Source organism: Numida meleagris, chromosome 6, assembly GCF_002078875.1.
Source record: "Numida meleagris isolate 19003 breed g44 Domestic line chromosome 6, NumMel1.0, whole genome shotgun sequence".
In the NCBI taxonomy this organism is placed as follows: Eukaryota; Metazoa; Chordata; class Aves; order Galliformes; family Numididae; genus Numida; species Numida meleagris.
The window spans coordinates 50,230,797-50,251,445 of record NC_034414.1 but is presented as its reverse complement, the minus strand read 5'-3'; the positions used below and the strand labels follow the sequence as shown (position 1 = coordinate 50,251,445).

At 39.6% G+C, this 20,649-nt stretch overlaps 1 protein-coding gene across 1 annotated transcript in view; it reads left to right on the top strand.

Moving 5' to 3' along the window:
* BEGAIN (brain enriched guanylate kinase associated) overlaps positions 1-20,649 on the top strand; it is a 69,432-nt gene that overhangs the window by 29,279 nt on the left and 19,504 nt on the right. The window contains exon 3 of the mRNA XM_021403370.1: positions 20,493-20,600. Coding sequence (XP_021259045.1) covers positions 20,493-20,600 — 108 coding nt within the window. The remainder of the gene's footprint in view (positions 1-20,492; positions 20,601-20,649) is intronic.

The window sequence follows — 20,649 nt, the reverse complement described above, 5'->3', positions numbered from 1 at the left end:
CTTCTCTGGGCAGCCTGATCCAGTGTTTCACCATTCTCATAGTAAGGCGTTTCTTCCTTATATCTAAATTAATCTTCACTCTTTCAGTTTAAAACCATTGCCTAAATGATTTGTTTGTTTGTGCTGCTACAATTGTATTTAAAAATTTTGGTTGAAAACATTGGGTGAAAAACAGTGGCAGGCTTAAGAAGAATTAGGAAAGTATTTAGCAAGATTTTTTTAGACCTGGATCCAGGTTTTGAGGAAGCTTTGATCCTATCACATTTTGGTGTTTAAATGCAACATGAAATTATAAAAGTCAACAGATTTGAATGTAGAAGCATTTAGGAGCTAAACATGCCAAGGAAAACAGTTTTATTTAAGGTATTACTCTTCTCCCAGCCATTAGATTTTAAATATTGCAATTGTTGTTTCCAAACACCCTCCTTCCACTTTGCTTTATTAGTTAGTATTAAGCTGCTAAGTAGTAAATAGAATAGAGTCCACCGGGGTTTTTCACACTGCAGTTCAGAGCAGAAGTAGCTGAAGCGTTGTTCTTTAATAGCGGTGTAAGTCCTTCTACGAGCAATAAAAGCTGCCACTTCCTTTATGAGGCAACCTAAATGCCATTAAAACGATGAATGAACTAGTTCCATTTTATTTCTTCAGCCTTTCCCAGCACAATTCCCACAGCTCTATTTAAATCACTAGCTTGTATTCTACATAAGTTCCTATGTGCTTGAAACGCACAGATGTCTGCAAAAGAACTAACAGCCTTTCAGAATGGCCATAAAGGTTTATTATTTTCTTTTCCAATGTGCAAACAGTTAAAGAATTGAAGTGGAGCTGAAATACATAGCCAAGATTAATCCCCAAGTTCTAAGGCAGCTCTTAAGAGAATTTTCCGGGTATTTTAAGAGATCATCCTGCTTTGCAGTCAAGTGTTGCTGGTTATCTCTGAGAAGCTGAATCTCACACTGATCAGTCCCTCTGGACTGCAATACAGAACAATAATGTTCAGATCAAAAGCATCCTGATTAAATAACCTAATTAAGAGGTACATGGAACTGGTGTTGCAGTAGATTGTTCTCCTCCTATGAGGATGTAAGAAAATCTCCTAATTTACCTTCTTTTCAAAATTAAGGGTAAACATTTGCTTCTGTGACATGTTTATGACCTATTAATTAGGTCCTACAAGGCTAGTTAAAATCTCAGCCCTTCTTTACCACAGTTCAAGCAGCTAAAATTACCTTCAACCAAATATCCCAAGGCATAAACTGCGAAAGAAATCAAACGCTTCTCACTGAAGTTTGGGTGGGTGATTAAATACAGCTCTCCAAGATGCTAGCTTTAATGTCAGTGGAGAGGAGGAGGGAAAGGAGAGGAGAAAGAAAAAGAAAGAGAGAGAGTAAGCATACTACTACAGTTAAACTTTCAGCCAAATATGTTGTCATCAAAAATCCTTAATCTATTGTCTACACTAAAACAGTACTTGAAACCCAGCAGTCAGAATGTGCAGTTTGTCACCAGGACATGCAAGTCTGCTCCAGACCTTACCTGTACAAGAGGATTTTTAGCTCAAGATTTGAGTTATAAAGATCCTTTGCTCAGTCTCTGGTGTATTAGGGCAGACACATACGCCTAGTGAATGGGCTTAACTAGGAAAGAAGTGGTAGGAAAAAGTAGAGCTGGAATAGTCATTTGAAGTGGATAACACTGTAAACCTAATCAGTGAATCTCCACATTTTCTACGTTGTTACACACCTTATTTCAGTTCAAGAATGCAGTTTAATGGTCAGAGAATAAATGATATAAATTCTTTCTATGATCAGTGATCACTTGTTCTACATCAGTTCAAGCAATCATGCTGCTGTGATGTGAATTGGGAAGCATGGGGGAGAATTGATGCCCCCAAGTCATAGAAACAAGATGTAATGTGTCCCTTTGGCCAGGCACAGATCACCCAACCAAGCAACCCAACTTTGGAACATAAAATTTACGTTCCTATTGTAGTCAGCAGGGAAAGATGGGCACTTCCAGCATCAATGAGAATATGAAGCAGTGTTCTGGAGTGACTAGCTGTGTTACTCCATCCAAATAAACAGCAATGGCCCTGTGCTTTGACACTTTCTTCAGATATGTACCTGCCCATGGGCAGCACAAACCTACATTACCCTCAGGCTAATGACAAAAATCTGTTATAAGTTAGGGATCACCCACTGGCTGTTGCAGAAATGGAGAAAATTCTGGGTTGATTAGTTAATCATTGCTGGGAAAGCCATTTGGGTTGAGACATCCCTCATGAGGCATTTTTAGAGAGTAAGGCCATGATGAGGCCATCTGGAACACAATATGTGGCTCTGGGCACCCAGATGCAAGGAAGATTAATTCAGTCTATATTAGTGCTACAATAATCAAGGAAATGAAGAATTTATCTTCTGAAATTAGATTAAAATATGCTGGCTTGTTTAGCCTGAAAGAGGTTAAGAGTGTGGGGATTCTGATTGCTTTCTATAAACTCAACACGATATAACAGAAGAGGCTATCTAAACTAAAAGACAGTACTGCAGCAATAACGAATGACTAGATACTATCCTTTAATAAATTTAGCCTGAATATTAGACAAAGCTTGCAAACCTCCAGAGGACTAGATCAGCTTCTATTAGGGGCAACTCCATTGCTCAGTTACATTTATGCCGGAGCATGCTCAGTTTTTCATTAGGATTTCCAGCACTGCTGCCTGCAGTAGCAAGGAATGGGGCTCATTAACTCACAGGGTCCTTTCTTGACCAATATACCTTTGGCCTCAGGCACTTCCCTTTGTGAGCTGAGCCTTTGCTCAGCATTGTGTATTCAATGCATCTACGTGTTGTGCCAGATTTTCAAAGCTCTTCATGTCTTGCAGAGAGAAAAGACAAATTTTCAGAAGTAGCCTACAGCCACAGGTCTGTTGTCTCCTTGGATACATTCACCTGTATACGCTGATTCTTCAGTAGACTAGGACTTTTTCTTTCCTTTCTCACCATATAGCTAGGCTAAGGTAGAAGCAATGCAGGCTGGTTGCTCACAAAAAGGAGGGCAAGTGGTGGAAAGCAAAGCAATGGCAAAAGTTAAGAGAACATATTGTGAGAAAACAACATATTCAGTTTTGATACAGAATCATTATATCTAGATAAAGGCAAAAAAAAAATCAGTGCATAAAACAAAGCACAAAAGGTAATTTCTCCTTTTCTGAATATCACCACATTACCACATTTTTAGGTTAACATCAGCAGCTCCGTGATGGTATTCCAGTCCAAGGCAGCAGCCCTCACTCATCAACCAAACTTCAAACTGTCCTTCTGCCTTTTTTCATTCACTTTCAGTATTGTTCTTACTATGTGAACATATGTAACAACATAGGGGAAACCTGCCAAATTTCCCACCAGCTGAAGAGGTCTGAGAATTGAGTTTTTGGTATAACAGTCCTCTTTAAGAATGAATCCAAAGGGATGGTGGAGAATGTAACAGCACAGGTCCAAATGTGCTCTGTAACAAAACCAGGCCATCTCCTACAACAATGTGGGATTTAGTACAGGTATGTTTAAGGTATTGAGGACTACAGTGATCCCTCTGGTGTTGGGATCTCTTCAATTTATTTTTTTTAGTACGGGGTCCTGCTCCATAAATAAGTCTTCCAGGCACTACTGCAGTACTAGGGAATGTGGTAATATCTCAGCGATACTTTTCTAGTAATTTCAGTGAGCAATCATCCTTGCAATACTTTTATATGCCTAACACCATATGCACCTGTATTTTGTCTTTCAGTTTTACTGTCATAATTGACATTATTTTTAATTTTTCCTGAAGGGCAAAATACATTTCACTTCTCCCAATCTCAGTAGGCACTGTTGGGGTTAGGAGCTTTAAGTAGCTCCCCAAAATTCTCAGGCCATTTATTTTTCAGATTTTGTCACTAAAATTGATACATCGCACTCAACCTGAGGGAACTAGAGCACATTCTGTTTTTGTTAGGCTTTGCTTTTCCTAGTCAGAAGCGTCAAAAATGGGCTACTTACAGAGTCCTATACAGGGCTAATATGCAGAGTAACTTAGATTAGCTTTAAGAATCGGACCTGATAGTACTGTTGCATGTAGTTAAGTGGCTGAAAAAAAAAACAAATTTTCTGTTTTGATTCAGTTTTAAATTCTGACTCCTATCCAGCAGTTCACCCCAGCAGTCAGGAGGCAGCAGCCACTGAAATCCCTATAAAAATAACCAATCTTTTTTTTTTGCCCCTTTCAGGAGAATTGGAAAGTGACTTTAGAAATAGAAATTAATATCTGTGTTGCAGAAAAGTTCAGGCTGGTGGGATTTTATTGTCCCACACAAACATGCACAGACTTAGCTTCTTAGTTTGGAATTTCCTGTTTATCCTCACAAGAGGTGTGATAATAAAATGGTTCTCTCATCTTCTCTGATTTGACACCATCATATTTCCCAAAGAGATTACTGGATTTTAATCCTCTTTTGAAAGAAATGTTATGCATCTCGTTCATGCTGGGAACACATGCTTGTCAGATTTAAACTTAGAAAGACAATTCTATTTTAAAACTCAGTTTTGTCCACTGCCATTTGAAATACAGAAGAGAGTTTTTATAGTGATAATTTGAGGAAACTTTTTGGCAACATAGAAATAACGGAGAATTCACGTGAGACAGAATCTGTTCATATTAAATACTTGGGCCACTATACTTAATCTACACTACGATAGTAACAAAAGAAATATGCATCTTCCATATGGAGGAGCTGGCTGAGACACATGGTTTTTGGTCAGTGGTTTTCTAATTGAAGCCCAAAGAGAAGCCATAACTCAATTTTTTTCTGCGTTTGCATCACTTTAACATTAAAATCCCAGTCGGGGCCAGGGTATGGGACTCTGTGTCGGAAGTTAGCTTAACCACTTGCAATGCACTGCTTCTATCTCTTCCTTCCTATTTACAGAACACTTGGACAGAATAGACTCTCCTGTTCTGATGCTGCTCCACACCTTCCAGACAATCTCTTGGAATAGAGATTACATACTGTTGGAATGTCTTTTCTCAGATTAGCAATGCAAATACAATTCCTACTTTCATTCTCCAAGATTAGAAATGTTATCATCAATTCAGTTATACATTTAAAATACTGCTGGAGACAGCCACAAACTTAAATGAAGATGAATGCATACTGCAGAAGTCCATTAGTAGAACTGTTTTCAGTGATTACAATTAGAAGTAGGGGTTTGTAAGAAATACTAGTGAAAAAGGGCAATATATATTGCAGTTACACAGCAGCAGACTGATATCATAGGACTCTAAATTATGCATAGGGAAGTTGAGTCACCTGTGGTAGGAAGATTTTAGGCTGCTGCATAATTCAGGAGCTTTTGTTCCTATAAAGAATACATTAAGGCTTTCAGTTCTAAATTGCTAACAGGTCTGTGGTCACTTGACAGAGATAAATAGTGACAATTAACACGTTGTACAGTTTAAACACCTCACCATTTGACTTCCATTTGTCATTTCCATTTCTTCTGCAAACCTTCTGTGTCCTTTCACCCTCACAGCAGTGACCTGACACTGAGCTAGCTCACTGACAGCCTTTCTTCTCACAGGGCTGTTGTGAGCTGACCCCTGTCGCTTTCCCAAGAAGAACCAGACAGGCTCACATGGCCTTTTAGAGCATGTAGAGCTTTTCTGCAGCATCCATGGGCAGTTAACAATAGAAATAATAATGATTCCTTAAACATAGGAATTACTGATTGAAATGTTTATGGCATGAGCTAAATGGATCAGATGGGTGAATCACAGTGGTCTTCTTGCTGGTATGCAAAACCTATTGAAAAAAACATGCTGCTTTGACTAGGTTGGCTAAATTATTTATGAGTGCTTGGATTTTCACACAAGACAGATCTAGTGGACCTAAAATCCGTCATGGCACCTCATGCTGTCTCTTAAGTTGCTTTTGGTTTAGCTATCAAATGGCAATTAAGACATTGCTTAGAATCCACCTCCTGTATTTAGTCTGCTGGAAAATAATGTACTTTGGAAATATGTTGGAGTGGTAGGAAACATTTCTGTACCTCCCCAGAGTGCCTAGCTTTATCACCACAAGTAACATAGTCAGGAAGTTTAAGTAGGTATCCCCCTGTCTGCAATGAACGTTTTTCTCCTACTTACCAGTATTAATTTATACCTCAAGATATTTCAAAAGCCTTTATTAAGATGTTTTTTTCCTACAGCTAGAGCAAGTAAACTGAGAGGGAACCATGCAGCACTTTTGCTGATCACTTTGAGCCTTTTATTGGAACTAGATTCTGGGGTTCATCAAGAGTTTCCCTACCACAGCAGGTTAGAGAAGGGGATTTACACATGCTTTGATCCAGAACTTGACCTCCTCACCTTTAAGTCACTCCTATGACTTCTGCTGAACCTTGAAGCTAATGTAGAGGCATCCAAATTCACTTTCTAGCTATCTGCTTACCTGGAGGTTGGCTTCTTATTTGCCTCAAATACATTCATGCCTGGGACAGTGTTCATTCTTTTACTTTGGAGTGGCAGAGTGGAGCAGGTTGTTGAGATTCAAACCTAAAGCTAAAAAATAAGACAGAGAAGCCCTTTTGACAATCAGAAATTTTGTCTGAAACCTTGACATAAGTTTATTATCACTGGTGAGAATCAGCAGAGTTCTTCAGTGCTCTTCCACATTAGTACATTTCTCTCAATGAACAGTAGCTGAAAAACAAATTTTATCTCTACTCTTAAAACAAAATAAAAGATCTTTTGACAGGAAGCCTTTGAAAAAGACCAGTAAATTAGATGTCAGTACTGAAGTAGTATATGCAGTATATCACATTGTGTAGATGACGTGTCCACCCTTCAGGTAGAAGAATGTGAAAATACAAAAAAAACAAAAGCCGATAGTCACAAACCAAGAGTTAAGGACAAAGCTAGACTAATTAGATGAAAAGTCTTCCTAGTTTCAAAATTATGGCCCTAGAAATACTTATGACCAACATGCGAAATGAAGGATAAAAGAAATGGGAAGGAAAGCCACAAGAGGAGAAATGGAGGACATTTCTGGAGCAGTGCCTTTGGTTTTGTGGCAGGATTCTCTTTCCCATTCCTTCTCAAGCTTTATGATTCTAAATAAGTAAATTAATTAATAAATAATATTCCTCCCAAAGTTATTTTCTAAGAACAAAGCATCAACCAGCACTGTTCTCAAGAACAAGACTTACTCTTTTTCCTCCTTTTTCAAGTTGGTTCAAGGGACTAACATCCTTCCCAATATTTACCTTTCCCATAAGCCAATAAGGTCTTATTCTTCACAGTGAGAGAGGATTTGGTTATGTTATCTAAATCTCATTTTCCAAATACCACCAGATAGTTTACACACCAGGCTCCAATGTCCCTCCATATTACGTTGGCAGGAAGGACATAACTGTCAAATGATTTCAGCATCCATAATTGAACACTTGTCTTTCCAGATAAGGGAAAAAGCAAATCACTGAAAGGACAAATTGAAAACAATTCATATTAACACTACCTTTCTACCAGGAATTTTTGTTTTGTTTTAGGGTTCTTTTGTAAAGTTGATTCCTTTTTCTTCCTTTATTTTTCTAGAGAGATGTGTCTGAAAGAAAAATAATTAGTAAAAAGCTGTAATTATCTCTCATAGAAATTTCACTAGACAAACATCACCATTTAAAAAAGAGATCTAGTTTGTTAAGGTGGGACTGAAAGCTCATTACATGCAGAGTTTCTGTCTCTGATGCAAAAGAATTTTTATTTTAAGCTGATTACCATCTAACTTCCAAATCCAATGGAAACTACAGTGTTCAGCCATGTTTCTTAGGGAGTACTCTCACAAAAACACACTTTTTAAAGGTCCAGCAGCCTGCACAATCTTCCGTATAAGAATCCTAAAACCACTGGCTGAGCCGACTCCCAGCTTCATATTCCAAGCTAAATTAAAAGTACATAATAATGTCTTCAGCTGATGTTTATTTTAAATGCGTCTTGAATGTTGGGATAATTCTGAAAGTTTGTACTAATGTCCAAGAGGCCAAGGGTAGAATAGGGTAAATGGAGGTCATACCATGCAGTAAGTGATTATTTATGAGTTTCAACTACTGGGAAATTAAATCACAGGAATATAAATAATGGAAGCTAGCATGTTTTTAGGAAAAAATGTTTTTTAAAAAAAGCATTCTTTCTTTAGCAAAGTCAATCATATAGATATATTTAGATTTTAATAAGAAATGGCAAGTACCACTTATGATTCTCATTAAAAAATGATGCATATGCAACATGCAATATTGATACTGCATGATGCAATATCAAAAGCAGTCAGTAGGTCAGCTACAAAATGATTAGAAGCCACGTCAAAGAATTAGCAGGCACTGGGGTACTTCCACTACAAAAAATAAGTATTTTTAGAGCCATCAGGACAGCTCAGTACAGTTCTCAGGATTAATCAATGTTTTCAGCTGAGTCCTAAAAGTAAACACATAATTATTGTTGGTAAAATGAATTATGAAGGATTTGCAACATTGTTAAATAGTGATAAGTAAATCATTCAGAATAACCTGTACCTTTCATAAGCTGTGCCCATTCAGTCAAAATATATTTCCCACAAACTGCAAGAAGCATAAATTCTTTGGAGATGCTCCTATCCAAACAAGAACGAAGGGGAACTGGAAGGAAGGGCAACACTCTGGAAAGCAGAAACAGGAAAAATCAGTGACTCTAAAAGTCAGACTGGTTAAACAATCTAACACTGGCTCCCAGCAGCATGCCATGACAAAGGTGACAAACATAGTATTTGTATCATCATGGAAATAGAGCGTAGAGTAGAATGATGGTTTTGCCACAGTTTCAGACAAGGGGAAATCCAGTTTCAAGTCACTGAATGAAGTTCAGATACATACATTTTTCAAAAGGTGTTGAAAGTCTCTCAAGCTGACTGACAAGGAAAGAAACTTGTTCAGCAAGATACTCAAGGATCCCACTTGTTTAGTGTGGCAAAGAACCACTGACTTGTATTACTGTCTTCACAGGAAGGAAATACTAAATATCAGTCAGCTTTTAATCAGACAAAACAAGAATGATGGCTACACTTAAGAACCAGATCTGTTCAAATGGGAAAGAGACAGGTTTCTGCAAATGCAGAGGCACAGATATGCTGGAAATAGAACATGTTCCATTTTTAGAGGTTTTCTCATCAAAACTGATATGGCAACAGGTCACTGCCCATCAGCTTAATGTCTCAGTTCAGTTTACACTAGGTACGTAATCCCTTCACGTGGCTCTTCTCTGGGGCAGTTACAGATCTAGAGAAGTGCTCCAGTCATGAACTGTCGGGAAATAGGGATTCAGATCTTATTTCTGCTAAATGGGATTTGTATGGCATCAAGCCAATTAAAGTAAAACTTTCTTTTACCTACTTTTGTGTGTCTAAAATCTAGATGTCTATTTAGTAAGTAAATGTCTGAAGCATTTTTACCCTCAGCAAACTCCAATAGCTGAAAGCAGGCACCATTGGAGAGCTATTCTCTGACCATCCTCAAAATAATCACTACACAATGAGGAACTCATGCTTTGAAGAAATCTCTGAGCTGACTGAAGGGCACCAGGCAGGTGACTAGCTTGTGCTTGGACATATAAATAAGGGAAGGCCTGCCTTAGCCAGTCCTGGAGAACATATTATTATTTGTAAGCTGCTGTGAAAATAATACCTTAGAGGCTTAATACTATTAGGAGCTATGTGAACAGCTATGATAAATGGTATTGAGAAATCATGGTGTTCAAATTTTTCCAAAGCACTATAGTGAAAAAAAACTTAATCTTGAGAGACTGCAGGAAAATATTCAAACTGTGAGCCAAATTTCTGGATGTCACAAAGTAATGCCGAAGGTACTGACTCCACATACTCTTTCCTTAATGGCAAAGAATGCTTAAAAGATTTCTTCTGAAACAAAGGCTGTCTTTTTTCCTCATTTTAAGTGCTTACTTTCCATCAGTCTGTCTTGCATCATGGAAATAAAGTTTTGTCAGCACAGCTGGATAGAGCTGATAAAGCAGGATTTTATCAGTGAGGACTGTGGAGTTACAGTATAATGCGGAATAGTTCAGGAGGCAAATGAAATTCTAGCATAGCTCTGAAATGTCAGAGAGGACAGGACAGCCAATTCAAGTCAGACATCAGATCCATGTGGAAATCCCCTCATGACATGGAAGAAAGATGTGACATTTCTTCTGACTGAAAAGTAGAGCTTCTCTCATCTGTACAAACTCTGAAGACAGCTGTTCAAGGGACCACCCTGAATAGCAATGCAAAGAACATACAGCAGTGAGTTTCCTGAATCCTTGTAGGAGCAGATCCTTTCATAAAGATGTATCCTTATTTTATTTTCTTTGGATTTTATCCCAGTGCTCACATGGGGAGGAAATGTTGCACTTCCTTTATAGTAAAGCTTAATCAGTATGCTGAGTGATCCAGCCTGCAGCCTTCCTTTATGCAAGTAGAACTTGTTCCTGAAAAACTCAGCAGCAAAAACAGTGGCCCTGCTATGAGGATCAACTGTGACTATACCCAGCAAAGCCTTGTGTGGCCACACCATGCAACAAACTCCAGCCTGCTGCTCTTGCACAGGTCCACAAGGTTTGTCAGCAATTCTGAAAAGCCGATGCTAAACTCATGTCAAAAAGCTACAATAACCAGCACCAAAAATGTGGTGGTTTGTGCAGAAGGCTGCACCAGGAGGCAGATGAGACTTGAATAAACATTAGCTGGGTTGGAAGCAAAATTCTGTCTTTGCTCAAGTGATTTACATAATGACTTCTTTCTCTTTCAGCCTTTTTTTCAAACTACTTATTTAATATAGTTATTACACTTGGTTTTGGCAGTTTGAATTGGACTAATGCCAAAAAGGCACTGTTTAGCAGGGTCTGAGGCTTGGGTATTTGAACAGAGCGTTTTACTTCAACCAATTTCCCTTGCTCTGCCTTGAAAACAGATTATGGGGATTTTCTCACAATGTTATCAAGGAGCTGGGATTGACTGGAAAAAAAATAATTAAATTGCTTTGTCCGTGAGATTTTACACAGTAAATAGCAGAGATATTTTTAATAAAAATGGATGAGCTAATTCACTCAGAAAAGACTCATGTACATTATGATTTTCCCCTATACTGTACTTGCAATTTTTCACCAGCTTACAAAATCTTTCCAATCAATGTCTCAGCTGATGTTTCAATGTACGTTAAGTAAGTACATTTAAGAGATGAGAAGAGCAGAATATATAGGACATACACATGTTGGATACAAACATGCTTATAAGGATCCATTTCAGCAAGAACAAGAGCCTTAAATGTGTACTGGGATGTTCAAGAGACAGAAGCCTAGATGACAACGACAATGGGAATAAGACCAATACCCTAATTACTCTGAAGTCCTCTCAGAGAGGACAAGCACTGCAGGGAAGGCAGAGCAGCCCACAACAGCCTGATCCGAGCCGGCCAGACATCACAGAGTAGTGCTTGGGTGCAAATCTGAGTCTGCGCAAGCCTCATAGAATCATAGAACAATCAAGTTGGAAGAGACCCACAAGGATCATCGAGTCCAACTCCTGGCTCCACACAAGAATAGGTCTTGAGCAACTGAACTCTAGTATAAAGCTACAGAGGAAATTTCAGCCTTGCCATGGCAGTGCAATCAGCCAGAGAAAGCTTTTGTGACAGGGAAATATGTTAATTCCCAAAAGAGAGCATTTAGCTAAACAGTTATTTTAAGATGGTAATTATATTCATTTTTCTTTTAGCTATTTAATTAATCAGAAAAAAAATATCAGAAGGTGACAGGAAATGTGAATTTAAAAATTCCTAGGGCAGAACAAAGTATGAAAGAGCAAAGGACCATTAATAGTCTAACCTTACTTTTGTTGTTTGGTTGGGAAATCTTCATTGCTTAGATAGTTAACTCCAAATGGAATGCATTTGCGCATTAAAATTATCAGCAACTAATACAAATGAATACAAGATTCCAAATTCAGAATTCCCCATTTTCTTTCCTGGCCCATTTTACTTCTTTACTAAGAGAAATTAATGCATTTTTCTCTTTCTGGTCCATTTAAGTAGAGCCTAAGCAGCAACCTGTTTCCAGTGATTTCTCCCCTGCTACAGATGAACCTGTGTGGCTAGAAATTTGAGCACTAAACAATCAGTCATCAGAGTGACAGCGGTGAACCTACCATGTGTGGTCTGAAGTAACAGTACTTCTCATTTTATACCCATTCACATAATAATTCTTTTTCTATATTTGCAAATTATTAAATCTATTTTTTATTTCTAGTAGCTCAGCTGAAATTGAGCTTTACTTTCTTTTCAATTTATAATGATTATATAATTTTTTTTATCTGCTAGATAAAATTACAAAATAATAATAAAATAAAAAAAAAAACTAAGCTATGGTAGCAGTAGAAAATCTAGGCCTTTTCTGAGCTAACCCAAGCCTCATACAGCTGTCACTTCCTTGTTTCTATGTGTTCATCACAAGAAGGGCCTGTCATGTTGGAATAATCTTGTTGCCACTACCTTCTCTGAGTGGAAGAACTCCAACATGACATAGATTTTTTGCAATAGGTAAGGCCTCAGGCACAGGACACATCGTCAACATATTTTCTCTGGCCTCCCCAGGGAAGTGAGAATATTAAAATCCTTAATACCATCAGTTTGTCTCTGAAGAATGCAACCTTGCTTGTGCCCTTGGCAGCTTGGAAACAAAAAATCACTTTCAATAAATATCTACTATACCATAGAATAAATATAATGAATTAGTCATTACTCTTTACCATAATGTAACAGCATTCCTAAAAGCCGGTATGAAGAGGAGTTGAGACAAGGACGAGTGTCCTGGGGATTTCTGCAGTGGGAAGCAAAGATGAGGCAGTGTCACATCCTGAAGCGTAGTTAGGATGCTGCCACAGAGTGCACAAGTCCCAACGGGCTCCTGTCACTTTGGTTGTAACTTGGCAAAGAACTACATAATAAATTAGCAAAACTTTTGAATCTTTTTCTCTAGTTGTTTATAACAATGTACATTCTTAGACAGACTTTGGGTGCAGTGAGTCTACAGGTGAATAGCTCTTTTGGATACTAATTTTGTTGTTAAAACAAGATTGTTAGGCAAAGAAGTAAAATGGAAGATGCAAGAGGCATCAAATGGTGCTATCAAGCAATCATAGGATCATTAAGGTTGGAAAAGACCTCTAAGATCATCTAGTCCAACTATCAACCCATCCCCACCATGCTCAATAACATATCTCTCAGTGCCACGTTTAACATTTTTTTGAAAACCTCCAGAGATGGTTACTCCACCACCTCCCTGGGAACCCTGTTCCAATAATAACCAGTACTGAACTCTATTCCCCAGGCTTCTTGTCATGAACTGGCTTCACCTGGCACAGTTTCCTCGTTTATTGAAAACTCTTTCACCATTCTTATTTCTTGTTCTTCTGTTGTCAGCTCAGGACTTTTATTACAGTTTCTGCCCAGGGGTGCAAGTGAGTGCAAGTAGCAATATCTGTAGCTAGGCTCTGAGCTCACATGTAAAACCACACAGCTCCAAAGCATTCATAAATGCACACACACAAAAGTCCATTATCCATCATAACAACAAGAAAATCTGCAGAGCAGAAACTAGCATGCAGTAAAGCTTAAGAACATGAACTGCTACAGAGAATATCCAGTCACGTCTGCAAATCTAAACCATATTTTGCTTTTTTGTGAGTCAATTGATAAAACATAAGTTACGCATGCGGCCTATAGGGAAACTTTGTAAATAGAACAGCTGTTAAGAGTTTGAAGAGAAAAAAAAAGAAGGTCTTTCCATGATTATTTTTCACTCTTGTTTTAGTTGCTTTCTTGGATATGCCCCAGGGCTAATCACCCCACCAGCATCCCAGTTTCTATTTAAGATTCTGCCAGCAAGCTAAGGCGTCCCTTGGTTCACACACTTTATTTCAAAGTTGTGCCTTAATCAGCAGGGAGTATGACACACCTGGATGGGAAGAAGAGTTAACATAAGTTTGAACTAAGCACACAGCAATGAAAAGTTTCCACATCTGGTGGGACAGACTATTGTGAGCTCTTCCAGGCTTCAGTTCTCCAAGGAATGAGTGTTTTTATGATATAAGAGATGCACTGACAGATTCTGTAAAGCAAATTCATCCTCCCTCATCACTGAAATACTGCCATTGAACAATCACTGAGAATGCATGGAGCATATGGGTGCCCTTTCTTTGTGACAGATAACACTGTCACATCTCACTTCACATCCTTCATTATTAGTGCAATTATTAGTGGTAATTAGATGCTGCTGCACTGACTCCAGAAGACATGCATTCACACACACCAAGTTTAACCTGAGGTATCTTTGAAGACATATTCAACACATACATATTCACTACTTTATTGGGACTTAGAGATGTATTAATTATACATTAAGTCTTCTTTGCGTAGCAATAGAAACATTTGCTTCTATGGCAGATGTCATTATTTGCTAATAACAGGATATGAAAATATCAAATATCTTAAAAAAAAACCAAGTGCTCTATACTTGTTATCAGAGCAGTCATGTGAGGTATGGTGGTTATAACTTCTCACAAATCTCAAGGAAATCACAGAATAGCCAAGTTTGGAAGGGACCATTTCGTCCATCTGCTCCACCCCTGCTCAAGCAGGGACACCCAGAGCAGGGGTACCCAGGACCATGGGGAGACTCCACATTTTCTCTGAGCAGCCTGTGCCAGTGCTGTCTCCCGTACAGTAAATAAGTGCTCCTGATGTTCAGATAGAAACTCTGATGTTTCAGTTTGTGCCTATTGCATCTTGTTCTATTGCTGGCCACAGACGAAAAGGGCTTGGATCCCTTCATATATTCATGCATACAGATGAATTCCCTCCTGAGACATCTCCAGGCAGAACAGGCCCAGCTCTCTCAGCCTTTCCTCACAGGTTAGGTGCTCCAGGTCCTTAATCATCTTTGTGGCCCTTACCTAGATTCCCTCCAGTGACGTCAGGTCTCTCTTGGACTGAGGACCCAGAACTGGACACAGTACAGCTGGCATGGACCGTGCTGAGCAAAAGGGAAAGATCACCTCCTTTGAATTGCTCACAACCCAGGATAACAGTAGCCTTTTTTTGCAGCAAGGGCATATTGCTGACCCACATTCCGTTTGGTGCTGACCCACATTCAGTTTGGTGCCTACAAGGAACGCCATGTCCTTTCTGCAGAGCTGTTTTTAGCTGGGATCCCCCCATCATGTACTGCTGCCTGGGATTGTTCCTCCCTCATATACAACTTTACTTTGTCAGACTTCACGAGGTTCATGAGGTTCCAGCCCTTTTCTCCAGTCTGTTTAGGTCCCACTGGATGGCAACACAGACCTCTGGGGTATCAGCCTCTCCTAACAGTTCTGTGCCTCAGAAGCTACTGTTTTGTTTGTTTGTTTTCTTCACAGAATGATTTCAATGGGATTATAGAGGGTGGCCATAAAATAAAATAAACAGATCTTGTTTCAAAAAGATCATGACTGGTGCTTGGTGAAAAAATGCTGAGATAACAATGTTACCCTGGTCTAAGAAGGTGGGAGATTTCTGATGTAAAAGGGAGAGGGGAGAAGAAGAGAAGAGAGAGAGGAGAGAGAGGAGGGGAGAGGAGGGGGGAGAGGGGAGAGTTCTGCCTATATTCCACATCAAAAACCTTGCAGGAAACATCCATCCTTCAATGTCGAGGCCCTAGGGATAGGACAACTGTGCCATTTTGGTGGTATTTGTAACACAACATGTCTCTCCCTCTTTCTTTCTGTCATTCAGGCATTACATATTAAGAGGCATTTCCAAAGGAATGCTGCTGGCCTGCCTTGGTGTTTGGTCACTGCTGTGACTACTTATTCTCATGATAGCATTGAAATGCTATCCACTGAAATGTTCTTTACAGGAACATCAAGAACAGATTTACTTTGCCATGTTTGAAAAGGCTGACATGTCCACAGAGCAGCACTGTTCACTTGCAAAACTGAGACTGATTTCTAAAGGTCTGTACACATACCAGAGCTCCCGCAGGACAGCAAAGGAGACAGCAAACAGCCTGGCCCTGATCAAGAGGCTGACATCACTATGCTGCAGAACATTCTACCACTGAAATATAGGAAAGCACTGAAGGGATACTAAAACATTACCAGAGAGACAACCAGTTTTCTTTAATCTTATCCAGGACTGCAGTAGGAGCTTTTGGGAGTCCAGTAATACACAGGAAAAGCCACAAGCAAATCCCTTCATTTGTCAATCCTTTCATTCCAAAATACACTTATCTATTAGGTATTTCATGTTGTTTCAACCTATCAAAACTCCTTTCACACCACTAATAACAGGTACAGAGACCAGACAATAAGAGTTTTTAAAGTCACACCTTACATTTTTCTGGATCTTTGATTGTATGGGGGGTATTTTAACTATGATAGATACAAACTATTAGAAAAACAAGGTTCTGGGAAATCTTTACAAATTGAGGGATGGGCAATCAACAACCACATGAAATTTAACATGAGCAAGTGCCAGATTCTGCACCTGGGATAACCCTGGCTGTATGTGCGGTCTGGGGAACAAGAGATTAAAGGGCAGCCCTGCAGAAAGGGATCTGGGGGTTCTAGTTTTTAGCAAGTTTAATCTGAGACAACAGTGGGACCTTGCAGCCCAAAGGGTCAACCATACCCTGGGATACACCAGGCCCAGCACTGCCACTGGGCAGGTGGAGGGGTTGTCCCACTCTGCTCTGCGCTGTGCGGCCTCACCGGTGGTTAGGTCAGGTGCGTTAGGGACAGGGAAAGCCTCTTCCCCAGAGGGTGGTGAGCATGGAACAGGCTGCCCAGGGCAGTGGACACGGCCCTGAGCTACGGACTTCAAGTAGTGTTCCAGCAATGCACTCAGACATAGGGTTTGGATTTGGGGTGATCCTGTGTGCAGTCAGGCGTTGGACTCAATGATCCTTATGTGGCCCTTCCAACTCAGAACAGTCTATAGTTCTATCATTTGATCCTTTTAGAAAAAGCAGGTATCCAATTCCTTTTCAGGGAGGACCTGAGCAGAAGACAGCAAGGCTCATGCTAAGCGGGGGTTAGGAGCAAAAGCCATGAGCACTTGATTCCCCAACATTAATATTAGAGCTGTGCACTGCTAGAGCCACCCAGCAGTATGAATTTGGTCTGACTCAGACATGGGCACATGACTGCGGTTCTGGAGAATTAGTCACTGTGCACTGTATTCTCTTATGCTGGCTCTGTGCTGGGGAGAAGGCCAGGGCAAGATGCACTGAGCTGACTCAACTAAAATTTCTGAACAAAGACCCAAAGCATTTTGGATCACACTTCAGGAGTCCTCAGCCCAGCTGCAAGCTATTGGCATATCAATAACCCCATTAACTTAATCCATTCCTGAGTTTTAGGAGATAGGTTGCTAGCACCTGCAGAACAGAGAGCAGTGCCAAAAGAGAGAGGAGAGGTCACCAGCACTGCAGCATCTAACAGCAAGCATCTAACAGCTGCCAGGCACAAAGAAGGTCTGCAGAAAGTGGTTATAAGTAGAAAAAGCATCTCCATTTGTAACATGTAATCATAGCAATCATATTATGATTCCCGTCCTCCTTCCATCCCACCCCAACACTTATCCTCACTGCTGGAAAAACGATTGTCAGGCTGCAACTGGAGAGCTCTAAGTTGCAGCTCCCAGTAGTCCTTTCAATGCAGTGAACCAACACTACCATGCCATATCTGCCAGCTGCACTGTTTTCCCCGAGGTGACCTCAGGATTAAGCCTCTGTGCCATTGTTGTCTCAAGTGCACCACAGTAACCCCTGGCTGAAGCCCTGAACTTTCACAGCTGGGGACACCTGGACACCACATATGTGGTCAATATGCCAAAGCCTTTCAGGGTCCCATTCATCCTTAAGCTACCTCATTTTGCTGCAATGTGATGAACTCCTTGCTTATGTCAACAGCACTTTTAAGAGAAAGATGCTAACACACACCGGTGGAGAGCACTGGAGTAGCCTTTCTTTCTCATCCCCCTCCTCCACAGCACTACTGAGCTGGCTGTGATTTGGTGTCTATCTCCTGACACAGAGAGTATACATTTGGACAGAGGTGAGTTCAACAAATATATTTTTTTAAATGATACTCAGTCAGATCAGATACAAAGTCTGGAAAATGTCAGCCCAAAAGCTTCAATAACTGAAATAAAATGAAACCATAGTTCAGTCAATTTAGCATTATGTAATGCAATGGAAAGTACTGTTTCCAAAGCCTGAATCTGCTGCCTTTTTATGAGTTCTCTCTGTGCTGGAGCCTATCAATCCTCGATTGGACAATCTTGCCTGAACAGTAAAATATATTAAGCCAAGTTCGATTTGGTTAGACAAGAGCATCGCACATTGAAATCAGAGCAAAAGGAGGTCCTACAGATCATCCGCCCTGGCACTGACAACAACTTTTCATTCAAGGATTGATAAAATCTTCAATACAAAGAATTATTTGGAAGATTACATCCATATTCAGTGGACCTGGATCCTTTAAAAGCATGAAATGATTTAGAAAACAGAACAGACACATTTTTCCAAGGTATTTAAGTAGCCAGAGATGCCAATATAGCACTTGTCTACCTCATTACACAGCTAAATTCATTTGCAAATGTAATCTTCAGTCACTCTCAAATTTCTAGAGGTGCACAGATGTCCAGCTGTTTAGTTCCCATTAAAATCAATGACAGTTAAGGGCCTCATACAAAACCACGTCGATCTGCCTAATTAAAAAACATAGACTCTATGATCATGCATCTTGTTCAGACCAGTGAGGCTGGAGCTCCTGTGAGTTCTCCAAGCTACAGCTTGATTTTCCGTGATAGTCCCCAGGCAGCCTGCAGGAGCACTGGTGAGCTGATCAGAAAGCTTGACAACAGGAGAGGCTTGAGCCTGAATCAGCATCCAGGAACAGGAGCAGACTGTTCCTAGAAAATAGAAGCATTAAAATAGGGTGACATTAGAAATTATGTTACAATAGGTTAGGCCAGACCTTCACGACGACACATCGATCATATTTGCACTGTTTAAAGCAAGCTATGGGTTCACTTAAACCATTTTAGGATGTGTTTTTTCTTTAAACAGCAGCTTAGGATGAGTTGCCACTTCTAATTTAATCACTCTTCTTTAATATATTTTGGTGCTTTGCAGCTAGATAATTAACTTTGATATTCATTTTGGACTCAAGGGCACAAATTCCTGTTGCTGTCAACTGACAATGCAGAGCATGCATTGATAGAAGACTTTTGTGTGACCCTGGCAATATGGCATTTGGGAAATTTCAGTAGCTAATGTGATCAGCCTGCTGGAGAAAATCCTTCACAAGTTACTCCAACGATTTGAGAATGGAAAGTGTGATTTGCAAACTTATCACTGGAGTGATTTCTTAAAACAAAACAGATGTTCATTGAAGTTTACCCTAATTTCCGTTCTTATCATAATGCCCCTTTCTAAAATAATCCTCTAGAAACTGGCAAACCTTTTTATTGTGGTCTTGTACAGCACAGAGCTCAAGGCAGTTGCCTTGATCCCAGGTAGGACATACAGAAGCTCCCATACATTTTAATAGTAATGTAAGTCTAAAAGCAGGGTTATAAATTATCATTACAAAATATTTCTGTTTAAAATATGTATAAAATATTTCTTATATATGAGGTGGTGTAATAAACATGGCAATATGAAAACGGGTCAGAAGAAGGGGAGTGCCAGTGGCACTTCAATTTCCTGCTAAATTCTTTGCCTTTATAATAAACGGTTTCATCCTGCTGGTTATAAGATTAAATTGGTGAGCAGCAAGAAGTTTGAATCAGATTCTTTTCTTATTATCCCATGGTGGGTCACCTTCTGCCAGCACAGGTGTTAATCTGACAATCAGGCAAACTTTCATCTTGAGAAATGAACAGACAGGACTTCTAAAACAGCCAGCATAGTCAACAGGAAAAAAAAATGTCTCAGATACAACTACTTTCCTTTTTAAATACTGTTCTTCCTCCACACCATTGAGAATGGGAGTTTATGACATAACTTAAACATTCTTGCAGCAAAAGCCAAGAGCAGCCCAAACCCCTTCTAGGCTAGAAAGTCTGGTGTGCAGTGAACAAGGAACAGCTGAAGCTCAACTGAATCCTTTTTCAGGCTAGCTAGAGCATTTCATGGTGGTGTTTAGTGTGAGTTTAATTTGACCCCCATGTTTTCAAAGTACATTGCCTCATCTGCTGAGTGAAAATAGCAAAAAAAGTAGAAATAAAGATGTATTGATCTGCTGTACTTTTCCTTAGGTTTGAGAATGACATCAAGCTTTGAGTATTTGAAATATTTTGACAGTAGAAAAAATACTGACTACTCCATTTTCTACACAGGGTCAACATTATGAAGAGGAAAAGCGGGCTTTGAGCCATGAAATAATTGCACTTAATAATCACTTAATAGAGGCCAAGGTGACAATAGATAAGTTGTCAGAAGACAATGTAAGTATCTAAACATGGATAAATCTTGAAGTTATGCTCACTAATAAAT